At 44.5% G+C, this 19,907-nt stretch overlaps 1 protein-coding gene across 6 annotated transcripts in view; it reads left to right on the forward strand.

The window, feature by feature from the left end:
• Window positions 1-19,907, forward strand: part of LOC134908918 (cytochrome P450 2K6-like) — a 94,993-nt gene that overhangs the window by 59,501 nt on the left and 15,585 nt on the right. For 5 of the 6 annotated variants that reach the window (XM_063915160.1, XM_063915158.1, XM_063915157.1 and 2 more), the window contains 4 exons: window positions 5,921-6,083; window positions 6,183-6,332; window positions 9,867-10,027; window positions 17,704-17,880. In XM_063915160.1, the coding sequence (XP_063771230.1) occupies window positions 5,921-6,083; window positions 6,183-6,332; window positions 9,867-10,027; window positions 17,704-17,880 (651 nt within the window). The remainder of the gene's footprint in view (window positions 1-5,920; window positions 6,084-6,182; window positions 6,333-9,866; window positions 10,028-17,703; window positions 17,881-19,907) is intronic. The other variant, XM_063915162.1, reaches the window with a different exon arrangement.

A 19,907-nucleotide genomic window follows, 5' to 3' on the forward strand; every position in this document is an offset into this window, starting at 1 on the left:
ACATAGGAAAATTTATTTCTCAACTCTCTGAACGAACAGCCTCTCTTAGATGGTTGTTGGACAAAGATAACGAGTGGATGTGGTCACATGAACAAGAAGAAAGTTGGCAAAACTTGAAACAGATCATTACAGAGCAACCAGTGCTAAAATTCTTTGATCCTGCGAAAAGAATAAGAATTTCAGGAGATGCTTCGCAATTTGGCCTAGGTTCAGTGCTGTTACAAGAACATGAGGAAACATGGCAACCAGTAATCTATGCATCAAGAGCACTGACAAGTGCTGAAACAAGGTATGCTCAGATAGAAAAAGAACTTCTAGCGATCACATATGCATGTGAGCGATTTCATCAGTTTGTGTATGGTCAAACATTTACAGTGGAAACTGACCACAAGCCATTGGTAGGTATCATGACTAAATCATTACATGACTGTCCCATGAGAATTCAACGAATGCTTATCAGACTAAAGAAATATGATGTACACTTGCTGTACTGTCCCGGCAAATACATGTACATTGCTGATGCACTTTCTCGTGCTGTGGACAAAAGTGAAGGTTCCAAAAGTCTGATGGATGAAGAGATAGAAGCCTATGTTAATTTGATTGTAGCTTCTCTACCAGTGTCTCTTGCAAGACAAGAACAGATTAGGAAAGAAACTGAGACAGATGACACAATGAAAGTGTTGAAAGATATCATTCTGAAAGGTTGGCCAGCAGAAAAACATGCGTGCCCGCTGTCTATCCATGATTATTGGATGTACTGCAGTGACCTTACAGTTGTCGATGGTATTATTTACAAAGGCAATAGGTTTGTCATACCTGCACAACTAAGATAAACGATGCTGTGCAAGATGCATGAAGGCCACTTAGGAGAAGAAAAATGTAAGCGGAAAGCGCGTGAAGTTATGTATTGGCTAAGACTGAACCAAGACATAGCACAGACTACAGCTACATGTGAATTATGTATAGACCGAAACAACAAGTCGAGCCACTGAGTCCTCACGCAGTGCCAGAGAGACCGTACCAGAAAGTTGGCACAGATTTGTTTGATTGTAATGGGAAAACATACATTGTTGTGACTGATTATTACTCTAACTACCCTGAGGTGAAGACACTACATACAACTACTAGTAAATCCGTAATCAATTGCATGAAGTCCATCTTTGCAAGGCATGGTGTTCCTATGGAAGTGTTCGCTGACAATGGTCCTCAGTTTACCAGTGCTGAATTTAGACAATTTGCTAATGAGTGGGAATTTGTCCATACTGCGTTAAGTCCCCACTAGCCACGCTCAAATGGGTTGGTGGAAAGTTCAGTAAAAACTGTAAAGAGTCTCATGAAAAAAGCTCAAGAAGGTAAAGTAGATTTCTACAAAAGTCTTTTAATCTACTGCAGTACACCTTTACAGAATGGACTTTCTCCTGCACAAATGCTGATGGGAAGGAGGATTAGAGCAAATCTCCCGATACATGATGAACTGCTTAATACACATAACTCCGCGTTGGTCAGACTGAGTAAGGAACATCAACAGGCGAAACAGAAACTGTTCCATGACAGGCGAGCAAAAAGTTTATCTGATCTAAAATTGGGTGACCAAGTCCGTCTCAGATCATGAGAAAGGTATTTGGGTGCAGAAAGGTATTGTGCAAGCACAAGTAGCACCGAGATCTTATACTATATGTACAGAGCATGGAACGGTAGTGAGAAGAAATCGGGTGGATTTAAGATCTCAACCTAACCATAATGAAGACAACATGACTGAAGAATACCCTTCATCTGACATGTATGATGATCCTGATAATAGTGAACCAACCACAATTCTAGCAAGGTCCAACATGGTTGATGAAACACAGACTGTGTGTGAAAGAGCCAAAAGGGAAATACGCAGACCTGAGCGACTCATTGAAACATGTTAGATGATGTTCTTAATATGACGTTGTTAATTGTTGCATTGAAGTGTACAGGGCTTATCTTTAAAGAAAAGAGGATGTGATGTTAGTGTATTAGAATGCTTAATATTTGTAGACACTCCCTTACTAATCTGTGTAAGCCTGAATCTTCAGTGATGGTCCCTGGGACCAGGGGGATGCTGAGAAGTGCGTGGTCCAGTGTGCAGTGTGCCTTGAGTTGGATGGAATAAACAGCACAGCAGTGAACTCGCATGTCTCTGTGGCCTGATGACTGGATTTACAAACGCATGAAGAAAACAGGCTGCAACGGGGATCGCTGGTCAGCGCCGAGATTGTGAGAAGGATCCATTTCCACGGGCGTTCAGAAGGAGATTGACAGGAACACTGACCGTTTTCAGGGAGTGTCCGGAAAAACACAGGTGGGCTCAAGCGTTTGAAGGGCGGATGTCTGACGTCAAATCTGGTTCTGAACAGGCTGAAGTGATTGCAGCGGCTGAATAAGTCCTGGGCTACGCGGAAAACTGCACAAAATCAGTTTGTACAGCTCTGCTACACATGCGGTCGCACAACTGCACAGCGAAAAACGCCTGTAGATGGTGACTATCTGATCGCAGGACAGCAAAATTTGCTGCATTGCGATCAGATCTGAATTAGGTTTATAGTCTGCCCATACATACACACACACACACACACACACACTCTCTCACACACACACACACACACACACACACACACACACACACACACACACACACACACACACACTTACACACTAGTTATATTTTGTAGGGAGCCAATAAAGCTACCAGTATATTTTTAGATTGTGGGAGGAAACCGGAGTACCCGGAGGAAAACGATGCAAGCGCGGGGAGAATATACAAACTCCACACAGTTAGGGCCATACTGGGAATCCAACCCATGACCTCATTACACTATCCGTACTTCCTGCAATGCGTTCGCATCGAGAGCTGAGTGCTGTGGCATAGCACAAGGCAGCAGGGAGCGCGCATACACTTGCCCACGCAATATGAATGGATGTACCAGTGGCTGTAGAAGGCAGATCTATGCTGCGATGCGTACATATCGCGGCAGCATCGGGATTTGCTGCCTCCCGCATCAACAATACATGAGGCCACATTTGTACTTGCCTACCCTCCCGGAATGGCCGGGAGGATGCTGAAAATCGGGAGGCGCCAGCGATCACCCGGAAAGGGGAGAAAATCTCTGGAAGCTGGAACCACCTGGCTGCATTCTGCTGCGGTTGCTTTTCATCCTCTCTGTGCTTGTAGCTTCCTGACTCCCAACCGACACTCCGAGGGAAGAGGAAGTACTGACTGCCTCCAGAACAATTCTGATTGGAGCTGTGGCTGCCCACTTCACGATGACACATCTTGCGTTGAATCGCAAGATTGTATCTCTACCCTCCCGGTTCACAGCGCTACTATGATTTCATCACTCCCGTAAATCCACCTCCGCCACACCATGCCCCCGGCTGCCTCCTCCAGGATGGGGCAGCAAGTATGCCATACAGTAATTACTTTTAAAGGGTCACTTTGGTATTCTGTACAGACATGGATTGGGCCCAATGTTCTGGTAGCAGACTGCACATGTGCCGCAATCACACTGCGCAGGCACAAAGTACCTGAATGACAGAAAGGGACCGTTTGGAGGAGGTAACGGGGAATGGCAACAAAAACACAGGTGTGTTATGTCCATTTTTGGGGCGTGTATCTGCCATCAGCTGTGATCATGTATGCAGAGAAACATGGCAGCATCGCTACTGCTGTGGCCAGTCTACTTAGCCATAGACTCAGGTGATGTTCCTCGTTATAGCATTGTGCTGTGTATAAGTACACAGCTGCTGAGGTCTTTACAATGGCTCCAGCGGGGCTCTGTGTTGTGTTCTGGGCAGCAGCTTCACTTATGGTGATTAGCAATTCCATAGCCTGACAAATCCCAGCTGTGTAGGTATGTGTGTACAAACATGAATTAAGCGCCTTGTAATATACAGTATCCTTGAGATCAGGAATTGCTATTACAGTGCATGCAAATCTGCTAATTACAGGATGGACAGGGTCAGACTGGCCCATAGGAGTACAGAGGAAATTACTGTGGGGCCCACCCCCTCCTCTAGGGATAAAGTTCTAGACTGTGCACTTGAATTATACTGTATGTTACATTATGCTGCACAGGACTAAAAGTGTATTTCCTACATTGCTGTTAGTGCATCATGATTATGTGCCAGATTAATAACAGTAATTACTAGAATGTGTGTGTGTGTAGAGATGTGCGGCTGGCACTTTTCGTGTTTTGGTTCTAATTCCACTTTCGTGTTTTGGTTTTGGATCTGGATGATTTTTGGAAAAAACATAAAAATGTCTGAAATCGCAGAATTCGGGGGTAATTTTGATCCTACGGTATTATTAACCTCCATAACATTAATTTCCCCTCATTTCCAGTCTATTCTGAACACCTCACAATATTGTTTTTAGGCCAAAAGGTTGCACCGAGGTGGCTGTACGACTAAGCTAAGCGACACAAGTGTGCCGCACAAACACCTGGCCCATCTAGGAGTGGCACTGCAGTGTCAGACAGGAGGGCCTATATAAAAAAGGCCCCAAACAGCACATGATGCAAAGAAGAAAAATAGGTGCACCGAGGCTGCTGTATGACTAAGCCAAGCGACACAAGTGTGCGGCACAAACATCTGGCCCATCTAGGAGTGGCACTGCAGTGTCAGACCGGGTGGCACTTTTCAAAAACTAGGCCCCAAACAGCACCTCATGCAAAGATGTCAAAGAGGTGCAATGAGGTAGCTGTATGACTCAGCTAAGTGACACAAACAATTCCAACTGGAATTATATGCCCAAATCACTGGAATTAAATGGCAAAATGGAGGATGAGGGCATCCATTGTCATGTGAAGCTGAACTACTAGTCATGAACATAGGCCAGGGCCTTAGCCATTCCTTGCCTCTCTGTGTCATAAATGGCATATTGGCAAGTTTACGTTTCTCCTCAGACGATTTTAAATTTCTTTTTTGAGGTCTTTTTACTGAACTTTGGCTTTTTGGATTTTACATGTCCTCTACTATCGCATTGGGCATCGGTCTTGGCAGACGATGATAGTATTTCATCGTCTGTCATGGCTAGTGGCAGCAGCTTCAGCACTAGGAGGAAGTGGTTCTTGATCTTTCCCTATTTTATCCTCCATTTTTGTTCTCCATTATTTTCCTGGAGTTATATAACACAATATGCGGCACAGGAATGACTGATGGCTGATGCACAGGACACTACTATTGGTCTGATGGAGGACAACACAGCAACACTGTAAGGGACTCGATGATGATGATTATTATTATTATTATTATTATTATTATTATTCTGGAGCATTGGATATATAGCAGCAGCGTATGACACTGTGACAGCACCCTATACAGCAGCAATGGGCATATGGCAGCAGATGACACTACCACTGTGAATGGTCACTGGAATGACTGATGCACAGGACACTAGCACTGGACTTATGCAGCACAATACACCACCCTATACAGCAGCAATGGACATATGGCAGCAGAGAACACGAGCACTGTGACTGTACAGATTCAGCACAAGGCACGGACACTGAGAACGGAGACACGTCCTCTCTCTCTACACTCTCCAATGCCGGAGTGAAAATGGCGGGTACGCTCGGCTCCTTATATGGAATCCAAACCCTGCGAGAATCTGACAGCGGGATGATGTTTTGCCTATATATGTGTGTAATAAATATATAATATAATTTTGATTTATTAACGGGGCCCATACCATGCACTTTCTAATTTAATGGTTAGCTAAACATTTGTGCCGGCTGGCCACACCCCTAAACATGGGCCCCTACCACTGCATTAACCCCAACTGGGCCCTTCATGGCCCAGTCTTACACTGTTCATGGGTACCAGTCAAAGGAAATTATTAGTTTAATGTGATTTTTGACTACAGTTTCAGTTGCTTATACTATTGTTGTATTTACAGCTTTCTAAGAAGTATGGCCCGGTACTCGGCATCCATTTGGGCATGATAAAGATGGTCGTCCTAAGTGGTTATGATACAATCAAAGATGCTCTAATCAACCACGCTGAGGAATTTTCTGACAGACTTGTTCCCCCAATCATGTCTAAAATGGCAAAGGACAATGGTAAATGGTTTATATTTTCCATAAAGAACTTTTATTGTATGTATGTATGTATGTATTTATTTTTAATCAACATATATGCTGTATATTTATTCTATGCAGGTATTATCTATGCTAATGGTGAGAACTGGAAAGTTATGAGGCGATTTACTATATCCACATTACGAGACTTTGGGATGGGGAAAAAAAGTATAGAAAACAAGATTGTTGAAGAGGCTGCTTGTTTAACACAGGCCATTAAATCCTATGGAGGTGAGCGGTTACTTCATAATTTGCACATGAATACAAACGCAAATTACTGTGCTTCATTGTGCACCTTGTAAAAAATATTTAAAGTGTTAAACGGGAAAAAAAAATTCTACAGGGAGAAGCGGACCGAGCCTCGTGGGAACATAGGTAAGTATGTATGTTTGGAGGTGTGCATGAATGTAATAAATTTATACTTTCACGGTGTGTGTGTCCTGTTTTTTATTTGGGCATTTTTTTAGTAGTAGTACTACAGGTACCAGCGGGCCCGGTTTTCCACCGCATGCTGGTGCTTATGGTTCTCAAAGTACCAGCTTGCGGGGGAGGCTTGCTGGGACTTGTAGTACTGCTACTAAAAACAATATTCTCTTTTTTTACACAAGGCTAGCAGCCCCCCATCCGCCGCCCTTGGATGGGTGGGACAGCCTCGTGCTTCACCCCTGGTCCTTGGGTGGCTGGAGGGGGGGACCCCTTGATTTAAGGGGTTCCCACTCCTCCAGGGGACCCCGGCCAGGGCTGACTAATTGGGTATGTAATGCCAGGGCCGCTGGGACCACTATAAGTGTCCCCCGGCTGTGGCATTATGTATCTGGCTAGTGGAGCCCGGTGCTGGTTTAAAAAATACGGGGGACCCCTACGCTTTTTGTCCCCCGTATTTTGGACCAGGACCAGGCGCAGAGCCCTGTGCTGGTTGATAAAATATGGGGGAACCCCTGTCATTTTTCCCCCCATATTTTTTCAACCAGGACCGGCTCAAAGAGCCCGAGGCTGGTTTGGCTTAGGAGGGGGGACCCCACGCATTATTTTTTTTTTGTTAAATTTAACACTTTCCCACCCCTTACAACTGATAGGCATGCACGGATCCATGAGATCCGTGCATGTTTATCAGAACACGGTAAAAAAAAGCAGGTCTATTTTAAAACTGCTTTTTTTTTTTTTTACGATTTGTATTTATTCACGGAAGTATTTGGCTATTGCCGGCAGTGTTTGTGAAATACAAATGTTAGTAAATGACCGAGTTCTATCAAATAACAGGCGTATTTGACCGATGGTGTATTCATTCATATATTTTTTTTATGGACTTAAAAAAAAATACGAATGCCCTCATCACTGCCGAGATTTGTGTTTAGTAAATGACCGAGATGACACTTTGAAGAAAAATCACCATCTCGGTCAAAATCGGGAGCTTAGTAAATTTCCCCCCAGAAATCCAGTTCTCACTGAGGTTGTGCGATTTTTCTACAACAAGCAAACTCGGAAAAGTGCATGAAAATGGGAAACCATCCTGAACTCCAAAAAAGTGATAACAGATGTCTGGAAGCTGTAAGTGGCCATAAGGAAAGAACTGGAGGTTATAATAAGGTGTAAAGGTGCTGATTTTTGTACTGGTTAAGGATAGAAAAATTATAGCAAGCACGTGTTTTCATCAAATTAAAGTCTTAAAGGGGGGGGGGTGGGTGTGTGTGTGTGTGTGTGTGTGTGGTTTTTTTTTTGTTTTATTTTTTTTTGTATTTTGTTTTATAGTCCAACATTTTTCAAAACAGTGTTACAACATTTTTCACTCTTATTTGTAAGTTCAAAACCCCTATCCCATCAGTACAACACCTCCATGTACCTTTCCCACTTTTGAGCTTTTTAAGGAAATTCAAATGCAGTCATGTCTTTATTGGCCAAATTATTTAAACACCCCCAAATACATGAGGGGTGCATCATTTTGGCAGAGTGTATTGGTTTGCCTGGTGCAGTTGATGACTTAAACAGTAATGCAGGTTTATTCACAGGTGTCTTGGATGTATTATTGATATAGGTAATTGGCCCCTTATATAAGACAAGGTAACACAGCAATGGTAGCGGTACTTATCAGTCTGTCTGTGTGGCTGCGGTATATCAGCAGAAGTGGTCTCCGGTGGACTGCACAGCCGAAGGTGCGGCGCCCGGCTCTGTGATGGTTCCGGAACCGTGGTATATGCATGGAAACAGTGAGTCTCGGTAGCTGAGATCCACTCCCGGCCCCGGTTCTGCACTCTTGCACACACGAGGACTTAGTCTCTCTAATGAGCCCTACACACCTAGCAATCCGCCGCTGAGCTGCCCGACACCAGATACGGCCGACTGGCAACCCAGCAGGGGGGGGGGGGGGGGGGGCGGGCAGTGACGAGGGGAGTGCAGTTTCTTCACTCCACCATCACTCGAGATCGTCCATATTGGCCTGCATGTACAAGCAGTGGGGCACCAACGATGAATGAGCTCGGGGCCGCACATCGTTCATCGTTGGTGCCTCCACACTGACAAATATCAACGCTATCTCGTTCATTAATGAACAAGATTGTTCATATCTTTCTGTAATATCACCCAGTGTGTAGGGCCTATAACTCTCTCGCTCTAAGATGGAGGAGCAGGGATTACATGACATAGCTCTGCCTCTGAGTGACTCTTGACACTAGGGGATTAACACTAGGGGATACGCCCATAAACTGCTGTGTATAAATAGGCAGGCACAGATCTCATCCTATCCTAACGCATCAGAGGTTTCTGCACTGTGCCCGAAATTTATACTTCACATTAAAGAGTCCCCCAAAATATTTTCGGTGCAAGTTTGCCATGAGAACAGCGTTGGGAAAATCAATTGGATTGACCACTATAAGTTAAACCTAAAGATGAAAGTAACAAAAATATGATGGCTTTTAAATAGAGGTGAGTGTAACAATACATTGGATGGCTATATATAGAATGTAGATCACAATGTAATTGTTTAACATCTCAAATACACACACCCCCCGGTATGTGGTCAATAGATCTACGGTGTCTAAGTAGACAGTCAATAAGTCAACAGCATATGGTCAGAAGGTCGACATAGTCATTAGGTCAACCTATGAAGGGTCAACAGTGGATGACACTGCGTATATGGTCAATGTGAGAGATTTTGGTTTTTGTTTTTTTTCAACATTTTCATACTTTACCATCCATGATTAGGAATGGTAACCTAGCCTGAAGCATGGCGAGAGAAGCTGTGCACTAGTTTGGGGCCCACATGCTCAGATGGTGAAAACACCAAAAAATGCTGTTCGCTTTTTCCCGTGTTGACCATTTTTCATGTCAACATTTTCTACCTGTCTACCTTATATTATTATGTTGAGCTATTGACTGTGTAACTAGACACTGTAGACCTATTGATCCATAACCCACACCATACCTCCTAACGGGTCTGTTCAGGACTCCTGTGTGTGCCTTTCGAAATGGCCTTGACAAAAGGGGTGTGGTTTCATGGGGATGCAGCGTTCATGATCCACGCCTCTCATTTTCATCATTTTGAGCTGTTGGCCATGCCCCCAGCCTCATGTGTAGCGTCTATTCGCCACTGCTCAGAGCAGCGAGTGACAGAAGCCTCCAACCCCCACCGCGATACACTGCATTAAGCTGGTGGAACAGTCCCAAAAAGAGGGACTGTCCCATGAAAATCAGGACAAATGTGTCCGTGTGTGTATATCTCCCATCTTTTATTCCTATGAATATTGGTGAAACCTTTTTTTTTTTTTCTAGGAAAACCGTTTGATAATTTGCCCGTCATTAATGCTGCTGTAGCCAATATTATTGTGTCCATACTACTGAATCGCAGATTTGAATACGATGATCCAACCATTCTAAAGCTCATGTACCTAATTAATACCAATATAAAACTCATGGGAAAACCTATTGCCATGGTAAGTTATTCTTACTGTACTATATGTTACTGTTTCAAAGTTTTGTGTTTCCTTAGTGGCTTTTTACGTATACATTCTCCTGACAAAAAGTCCATCAATTAAAATGGGCGTATTTACTAATAACCTGGGTTTCAGACCCAATAATTAGACTTTCTTATCACCACTATTCACTGTAATAGGAAATTCAATTCACCTGAATCTGAAATTCGTTAGAAATTTTTTGCAAAGAAAGAGAGAATCGGATTCAAATAGGTGCACAAAATACAATTTATTATGTTTATTAAAATTCGGTATGAACATGCCACCCTTATCTGAAAACCTGTAGGGCTATGTATATGAATATCTATTCAGCCCCATATTGGGCTGAGTAAAGCGAAGTATTGAAGAAAAAATGTAAAAAGAAAAACGTGACAAGAATAATGTGAAGAAAATAACTACATGTGTGTTGGTAAATAAAGTATTAAAATTGTTATTTTGTATCCCGTTCTGTCGTGTGGATACAGTTAATTAGAGACTTGCCCTGATGTTGATTTAAGGCTCTTGCTATTTATTCATGCTTAAAAGCCTGGAGCCAAATGTTTGCATGCAGTGTATTGATTGATACATTTGTCTCCAAATTTGCTTTAGTAGCTTGTGTGTGAAACCATGTATCCAAAAGTGTGCCTTATTATAGGGAGTTTAACTCTCCTTTATTAGCACTCTATGAAAAATATAGCTTTAAATATTTCAATCAAAAGGAGACTATATTTCAGAAAGCAAGAAGTGGCTCGTGTATACATATTAAACCACGATTGATAATAATGAGATGCCTTTTTGAGCAAGTAAAGGGCTGTGGGAATGTTATTGCACAAGTAATTATATCGGCCCTCATTCCGAGTTGATCGGTCGCGAGGCGATTTTAGCAGAGTTACACACGCTAAGCCGCCGCCTACTGGGAGTGAATCTTAGCTTCTTAAAATTGCGAACGATGTATTCGCAATATTGCGATAACAAACTTCTTAGCAGTTTCAGAGTAGCTTCAGACTTACTCGGCATCTGCGATCAGTTCAGTGCTTGTCGTTCCTGGTTTGACGTCACAAACACACCCAGCGTTCGCCCAGACACTCCCCCGTTTCTCCGGCCACTCCTGCGTTTTCTCCGGAAACGGTAGCGTTTTCATCCACACGCCCCTAAAACGCCGTGTTTCCGCCCAGTAACACCCATTTCCTGTCAATCACACTACGATCGCCGGAGCGATGAAAAAGCCGTGAGTAAAAATACTATCTTCATTGTAAAATTACTTGTCGCAGTGCGAATATTGCGCATGCGTACTAAGCGAATTTTCACTGCGATGCGATGAAAAATACCGAGCGAACGACTCGGAATGAGGGCCATCATGTACAGTGCTTTAATAAAATGCTTTAATTTAATACATTATATAATTAAATAATAAAATTGAAAAGAACGGAGTGCACCCATTTGAATCCGATTCTTTCTTTGCAAAAATTTTCTAACATGTTGGTTAACCGGACATGTTGGTTTTTTGGGTAGCACCCAAAAAATGGTCAAAATTATTTAAATATTACAGCTTTTCAATATAGAAAGGACCAATATTCCCTGATCTGCGGGAAAAGGTAACTTAACTGTATAAAACAGGAAAGGGATATAAAAAGATATCCAAGCTACTGAGAATGCCAATCGGCAGTGTTTACACTCTAAGAAGTGGAAAATGAGGGATTCTGTGGAAACCAAATCACGGTCAGGTAGACCAAAAAAAAAATTCAGCCACAACTGCCAGGGAAATTGCTCGGGATGTAAAGAAAAATCCACAAATAACTTCAGCTGAAATACAGGACTCTCTGGAAAAAAAGTGGTGTGGTTGTTTCAAGATGCACAATAAGGAGGCATTTGAAGAAAAATGGGCTGTATGGTCGAGTCACCAGAAGAAAGCCATTACTACGCAAATGCCACAAAGCATCTCTCTTACAGTACTCCAAACAGCACAGAGACAAGCCTCAAAGCTTCTGGAACAAAGTTATTTGGAGTTATGAGACCAAAATTGAACTTTTTGGCAACAACCATAAACGTTACATTTGAAGAGGAGTCAACAAGGCCTATGATGAAAGGTACACCATTCCTACTGTGAAACACGGAGGTGGATCGCTGATGTTTTGGGGATGTGTGAGCTACAAAGGAGCTGGAAACTTGGTCAAAATTGATGGCAAGATGAATGGAGCATCTTATCAGAAAATACTGGAGGAAAATTTGCACTCATCAGCCCGGCAGCTGCGCATGGGATGTACTTGGACATTCCAACATGAAAATGATCCAAAACACAAGGCTAAGTCGACCTGTCATTGGCTACAGCAGAATAGTGAAGGTTCTGGAGTGGCCATCTCAGTCTCCTGACCTCAATATCATTGGGCCACTCTGGGGACATCTCAAACGTGCAGTTCATGCAAGACAGCCCAAGAATTTACAGGAACTGGAGGCTTTTTGCCAAGAAGAATGGGCAGCTTTACCATCTGAGAAAATAAAGAGCCTCATCCACAACTACCACAAAAGACTTCAAGCTGTCATTGATGTTAAAGGGGGCAATATACGGTATTAAGAACTGGTGTAATGTAAACTTTTGATCAGGGTCATTTGGGAAGTTTCTGTTGTCATTATGATTTAAAGAGTAAACACAGTTGTTTGACAATACATGGCTTCACCCAACCACTAACCATGTGTGAAAGAAAAGTTTGTGAGTAATTATTCATGTTACGGACAGAAAATCACAAATTCTGCTAAGGTATGTTAACTTATGAGCAATATGTATATATACCCATATACAGTGTATATATGAGAAGGGCACAGCATAGGGTGCACACTGTAGACTATCCCCTACCTTCCAGTATGGAGCATGCCAATACCCCAAATCAGCCCCCCACCCCCTCTCTCCTGCACCCTCATCAGAAAGCTGACACACATACTGTTCACATCAGCGGTGGGTAACGCCCTATTACATCCTGCACCAAACATACCTCCCATCCCCGCACAAACCCCCATTCATACCTCGTGTCCCGCACCAGACCGCTAAGGACAGAATCATCCTTCTCCCTCTTCCCCTCCAAGGAACAACAGAAGCGGCAGGTGGGCGAGCAGTGACGTGTTTTCGGTTATTTGGGTGGGTGGACAAGAGGGCGCGAGCGGGCTGGTGGACGGGTGCACGAGTGGCTGTGGGTGGGCAGGTTGATGATTGGCTGCGGGCGGGCTGGTGAACGAGCGGCTGTGGGTGGACAAATGGCTGCACACATCGTCCGAGGCCCCATAAACAATAGAGAGGAGATCGGGACTAGCTTGATGCGCTGCTGCCTGCCCTGCTTGGACGTCCTTGCCTCATCCCATAGACTTCTCAGCAGAACAGTCAGCAGCACATCAAACTAGTCTCTGTTCTGCAACCTAAATTTTGCTGCAGCGTGCCAGGGTGCAGGGGAGCTACGGGCCCTGCTGGCTCTCGGACCCCGTAGCAGTTGCATCCCCTGCAACTATGGTGGACTGTACAGTGGAGATGTAATTGGATAGGAAAACTTCTGAAGGTTATGTGAGTGGTTTTGGAATTTGAAAAGCTTGCCTGAAGAGCTTGCAACAGAATATGCTGCAATATAGGAAACTGTTAATCTCCTATATACTAGCCCAGATCTGTGACTTTGTGCCTGTGTGTATAATGCTGGGCGTGGCTAGGAGCTCTCATTGGGTTAGCAGCAGGTCTATCACACCCAGTCCACAGCTGATTGGGCGAGAAACGCCCTCCTACACAGGTTACATCCAATGGGAGGCTCTGCCCTTTGCCTGCTGTGTGTTCCCAGAGCAGGATTAACAATGGGGCTGATGGAGCTGCAGCTCCAGGTCCACACCCCAAAATAGGCCCTCTGCAGCAACATACACTCCAGCAATTTCCACATAAAAATCGGTACAAATTCGAAAAGGGGACATGGCCACGGGTAAAGGGGTATGGCCACTCCCCTTTTTTCTATACTTTCAATGGAAGTTTGGAGAGGCAAAAATCGGAACAGACCATAAAAAAAAGGGACTGTACCTGCCAAAAAGGTACAGTTGGAGGGTATGCCACTGCATCTGCAGCAAGTCTCTGCACTGTAGATAGTGCGCTGAAGAAAAACTTTTTTTTTCCCCTATGTCCTGCTGCAAGTCCGCCTGCCCCCTCTGGCATCAACAATCCCCACTCCCTAGCCGTGGCGCAGGTTGAACAAAAGCTGCTGTGGCCACTGGCATAGATGTGTATGAAAGCTGCACAGCCGAAGGCTTTCATAGCCATCCCTGTGCCGCATACTCTCTGAGCCCCGGAGCCTCTACTGCGCATGATGTCACAGAAGTGCCTCCCTGCCACAGCCACGCCCAGATCCCTAGAGTCACCTGGGCTGCCGGCCTGGAAGCCCCGAGTTGGCTAATGTAATGGATAGAGTGGGTGATATCGCGGAGGGTAATGTCTGGACGCTGAATCAATGTAAAAGGTGACAGTGCTGTGCAGTGTCACTGACACTGCACTGCACTCACCTTTTACATTGATTCTGCCAGCCAGTCACTATTGTTAGCGCCGGTGTCCCAACGCGCCGCATTACAGGGAAGTAGACGCCCTAAATAAACTACAGCTCCCAGCAGCCCTTAGCGCAGAAGCATTCCGGTGCTAAGGGCTGGTGGGAGCTGTAGTTCATCGAGTGGATCTTCTTCCCTGTAATGAGGTGTGTTGGGAAACCAGCACTAACAATAGTGACTGACTGCTTGGCTACTGTGCGAGTCTCCGGAAGTGCCACTGTCAAAGGGAGGACAGCAGCTTAGCTGCTTCCAGGAGGAGAAGCATTACCCGCCCCTCCCCCACTCGCAGTACCTCCGGGCCTCATCCGCGGCACCCCCGAACCCACCCCCACTCTACCACCCGCGGTGGCTCCAAACCCCCTTCCCCACCCGCAGCACCCTTACAACCATCCCTCCCACACACGCGGTACCCCCGCAACCGCACCTCCCCCACCCACAGTGGCTCCGGACCCCCTCCACCACCCGCAGCACCAACTGCTCCCCCACCTGCGACACCCCCGCAAACCGCCCCTCCCCCACCCTCATCAACCCTGGACCCCCTCCCCTATCAACGTCTCCCCGCACCTGCCACACCCCAACATGCGTGCGCTATTCACGCCATTGCAAGGGGCTAAGACCCCTTAACCATCACACGCCCTTTTTCCATGCAATATTTAACCACTCACACAATTATGATTGGAGGTAATACTCCATATAATAAAAATAATGCATGCCACAAGGGCATGCAAGTTTAAGAGGGCATAGCCCCTTACGACGGTGTGAAGAGCGCCCATAGGGCGCAATGAATCACCTAGTATATAAATAAGAGGTACATTTTCAGGGAAAACTTGAATGTTTGGTGAGTTTTATTGTGGGTGGTAGGACATTCCACAGAGTGGGTGCAGCATGAAGAAAGTCCTGCAATCTTGAATGGGAGCGAATGAGTGTGGATCAGAGACGCAGATCTTGTGAACAGTGATGAGGTCGGATTGGGAGATATTTTGAGATTAGCGAAGAGATGTACGTTGGTGTAGTTTGGTTAATGGCCTTGTGTGTGAGTAAAAGTGTTTTATACTGAATACGGTAGAATACAGGTAACCAATGGAGGGACTGACCAAATGGATCTGCACAGAGCCGGACCTAACCAATATGATGCCCTAGGCAAGATTTTGGCTGGTGCCCCCTAGCACCGCCGCTAGTTCTGCAGGAGATGCCTGGCATGAGTCAGTTGGCAGCTCTGCTAACGTCAGGCACCTTTTGTTTATGAAAATGCATCTTATTTGCATTACTATGTGGCTAGGATGCACCAGCAGCTTCTGCTGATTAAAATGATATGCAGCATGCCTATTTTTCTGTGATTTTCAGGAATACAATGTAATGTAATGCATTCCGTATGCAGATACAGCCGCAGTCACACACAGAATATAGGCATGCCGCATATCATTTTAATCAGCAGAAGCTGCTGGTGCCCCTAAGCATAACAAATGCCCTAGGCATTTGCCTAGTTTGCCTATGCCTAAGGCCGGCTCTGGATCTGCAGACGATGTAGTTCTAGCAAGGAAGATTAGCATCACAGATGCATTCAGAATGGATTGTAGTGGTGAGTCTCCCTTTGGTAAATCCAGTATGAAGATTATTACAATAATCAATGCGGGAGATAATGAGAGCATAGATTAGTGTTTTTGCAGTCTCTTGTGTAAGGTATGGTTGTATTTTGGATATGTTTTTTCAGATGTATGTAACATGATTTTGAGACAAATTTAATGTGAGTAGCAAAGGACAGATCAGCGTTGAGGATGACACCTAGGCAACAGTGATAGAGATCAGGTTGGTATCGACTATTGGCCGGTGGTAATATAAGTAACTATGTTTTTGAAATATTACGTTTGAGGTGGTGTGATGACATCAAGATGAAACGGCAGAAAGGCATTCAGTGACACGGCCCAACACAGATGGCAACAAATCTGGGGAGGATAGGTAGATTTGAGTATCCTCTGCATACAGATGATGCTCAAATCCGAAAGAATGGATTGGTTTTCCAAGAGAAGTGGTTTGGGGTATCTGGAGCCACTTCATCAAGGACCAGTTCTAGCGTTTGGTACCGGTGTGATACAGCTGTCTCAGGAGTGAATGCAGAAATTGGTGAGAACAGTAAATGCAGAGGAGGAAAGTTTTTGAAAACGACATAATGTAAATAACCATTGCTCATCCCTGTAATAACAGCACTAAACTATCCTAACCAATCAATTATCAAACTGTGGTTACAAGAATGTTATTAAATATTGGCATATTGAGATTGAACATACTTGTATTTTTGATACAATGAAATTGCTTGTAGGGGGTGATTCCGAGTTGTTCGCTCGTTATTTTTGTTCTCTACGGAGCGATTAGTCGCAAACTGCGCCAAGTAAATTAGCACAAAAGTTTGGTATTTTACTCATGGCGTAACAAAGTTTTTTCATCGCTCTGCTGATCGGAGTGTGATTGACAGGAAGTGGGTCTTTCTGGGCGGAAACTGGTCATTTTATGGGAGTGTGCGGAAAAACGCAGGCGTGCTAGTTGAAAACGCGGGAGTGTCTGGAGAAACGGGGGAGTGGCTGGGCGAACGCTGGGTGTGTTTGTGACGTTAAACCAGGAACGAAACTGACTGAGCTTGTCGCACTGGCAGAGTAAGTCTGGAGCTACTCAGAAACTGCAGGGTAATCGTTACGAGAAAATTAGCGAACCCTTCGTTAGCAAATCTGCTATGCTAAGATACACTCCCAGTAGGCGTAGGCTTAGCGTGTGCAATGCTGCTAAAAGCAGCTAACGAGCGAACAACTCTGAATCACCCCCGTAGTCCATTATTTACTGTACATACATGCAACACATTGTCTTTTTTTATTACATAACTGCATCCACTGAACATGTAATATGTAAAAGTATTGCTTAAAATGGAAGAGCTATGACTACAAACTAATGGCTGGTATCTCTATTCTTTATATCAACTCATCTTATTTTATCTTATTTTTGTATTGTAATATGAACAACAATCTTATATTACTGTATGTATAACCGGAAAATGGTTTCAATATTCAAAATTGACTTTCAGATTTTATAAAAATTGTATCTTTCTTTTATAGCTGTACAATTGTTTTCCGTATGTGATGGACTGGCTACCAGGCGTTCACCAAAGTGTTTTTGAAAACTTTAGAACGTTGTTTAACTTTATAAGAGCGACCTTTAGAAAACAGAAGGAGGAACTGGATGTAAATGACCAGAGGAATCTGATTGATGCTTTCCTGGTTAAGCAACTTGAGGTATAAATAACATATTATCGAATGCATGATTTGGCATTAACTACCCATAATTATAAACACATGTACTGTAAAAGCATTGATCCCTCAGTTTAAGTCCAATACAACCAGCTACCCAGTCATGAAACCATGCTAGCTTTTGCCTATATGCTGTAGATGTGCAAGCAAAAAACAGGCCAGGTTTGCTTGCTGTAGTCAGGACAGGTTCTAGACCTCGTGGCGCCCAGGGCGAAAGTTTCTTTTGCCCCCCTACACACACAAAACAAGGTTAGTGCGTGCCAGAGGAGCACATACAATATGGGCGTGGCTTCACGGAGAAGGGGCATGGTCACAATAGTACCAAATAACATTACACCGCACAGTAGTATATGCCAATCACATTACACCACACAGTAGTACCCTTTGTACACATTATGCCAGGTAGAGCCTCTTATGCAACACAGGCAAAACAAAAACACTGGGGGGAAAAACGATTTATGCCCTTTTATTTTATTTGTCATTTTCCTCCTTATAGTAATGACCCTTACACATTATGCCATGCACCGTAATGCCCATTCCATATTATGGCACACACCGTAATGCCTATTACCACTTATGCCACACACTGTACTGCCCATTACACGTTATGCCACATTCAGTTATACCCCTGACACCATTTTATGCCCCACACACAATAATGTCCTTTACAAATTATGTCCCACAGTAAGGTTTCTAATTACTTTTAAATTTTCTGCTCATTGCCATGGGTCTAATGCTCGTTGCCAAGGGTTTCCTGCTCTGGGTTCCATGCTGTAAGCCAGGGGTATAATGCTCACTGCCACAGGTTTCCTTATCTGGATCTCGTGCTCGTTGCCAAGGGTCTCATGCTTGTTGTCAGGTGTTTCATGCTGTGGGTTTCATGCTCATTGCCAGGGGTCCCACTCCCCATATCACGCACCCTGGCTGCAGCAGGTGGCATGGGCTGCATGGGCTCCCGCTGCAGCCAACACCATTCATGGAGACAGTCAGATGCTAGAGGTCCCACTTGGAGGAGAGTAGCGAGACAGACACTAGAGGACAATAGGGACCTTTTAGTGTCTTACTGTCTCCATCAATGGTGTCTACTGCAGCCGGGGTGTGGGTGCCTAGCGTCTGCCCCTCAGGACACAGCACCCCGGGTGCCCGCCCTGCTTGCACGCACCTACAACTAACTGCTCCTGGTTGTACTATAAATCATTTGCAGTTGCGTACATATACGCAGCCTATATGCAAGAACAAGGAACATCAGGCTGAAGGGTAGACTTATGAGTTTACAGACTGGACCTGGCAGTAGTCATGCATGTTCTGGCTTGCAGCTGACGTCTGACAGACACTTCAAAAACTGCAATGACACATGCATTTTTACAACCACTCCCCGCTAACACCATGTTAACACCTTCAAATGTTCACTTCCTGCCAATTACTTTACAATGGAATCCTCATTGCGTGCTACCTTGACGCATGCGCAATGCAAACGCAACACATATGCAGTCTGCCGATAATCGATCAGTTCCGTGGAGCATTGGCTATCTCTCTGAATCAGGTCCTGTGTTATTGGGCTGGGAGAGGACTACAAGTCATGTGCTTGAGATTATTAATGGAGTGCTGACAGCTGTACAAACTAATTCCATCTATGACCCTTGGATCTTTAACTTTATTGTGATCGGCACCCCTTGTTTTATTGCTTATGAGCATTGTCCAGTTGCACGGAGGAAGTAAAGGGTTGTGGGGTTTTTTTTTTTTTGACCAGAACTGTCCCTAACCAATTTGATGTCCTAGGCAAGATTTTGGCTGATGCCCACTAGCACCACCGCTAGGTTCTCCTCTGACCCAGCACTGATCACTGTAGTAGCCAGCAACACCCATCACCCCCTCACCTACAGATGGGTACATGTTTATCTTGGCGTTTAATAGGATTAACTGAGCCTGGTCAGTCAGAGTTATACCCCTGCTGTAATTAATTAAACCCCTGCTGTAATGACTTAATCCCCTGATGTATTGTTCTCTGTATT

The sequence above is a fragment of the Pseudophryne corroboree genome, chromosome 4 (genome assembly GCF_028390025.1).
Source record: "Pseudophryne corroboree isolate aPseCor3 chromosome 4, aPseCor3.hap2, whole genome shotgun sequence".
Classification (NCBI taxonomy): Eukaryota; Metazoa; Chordata; class Amphibia; order Anura; family Myobatrachidae; genus Pseudophryne; species Pseudophryne corroboree.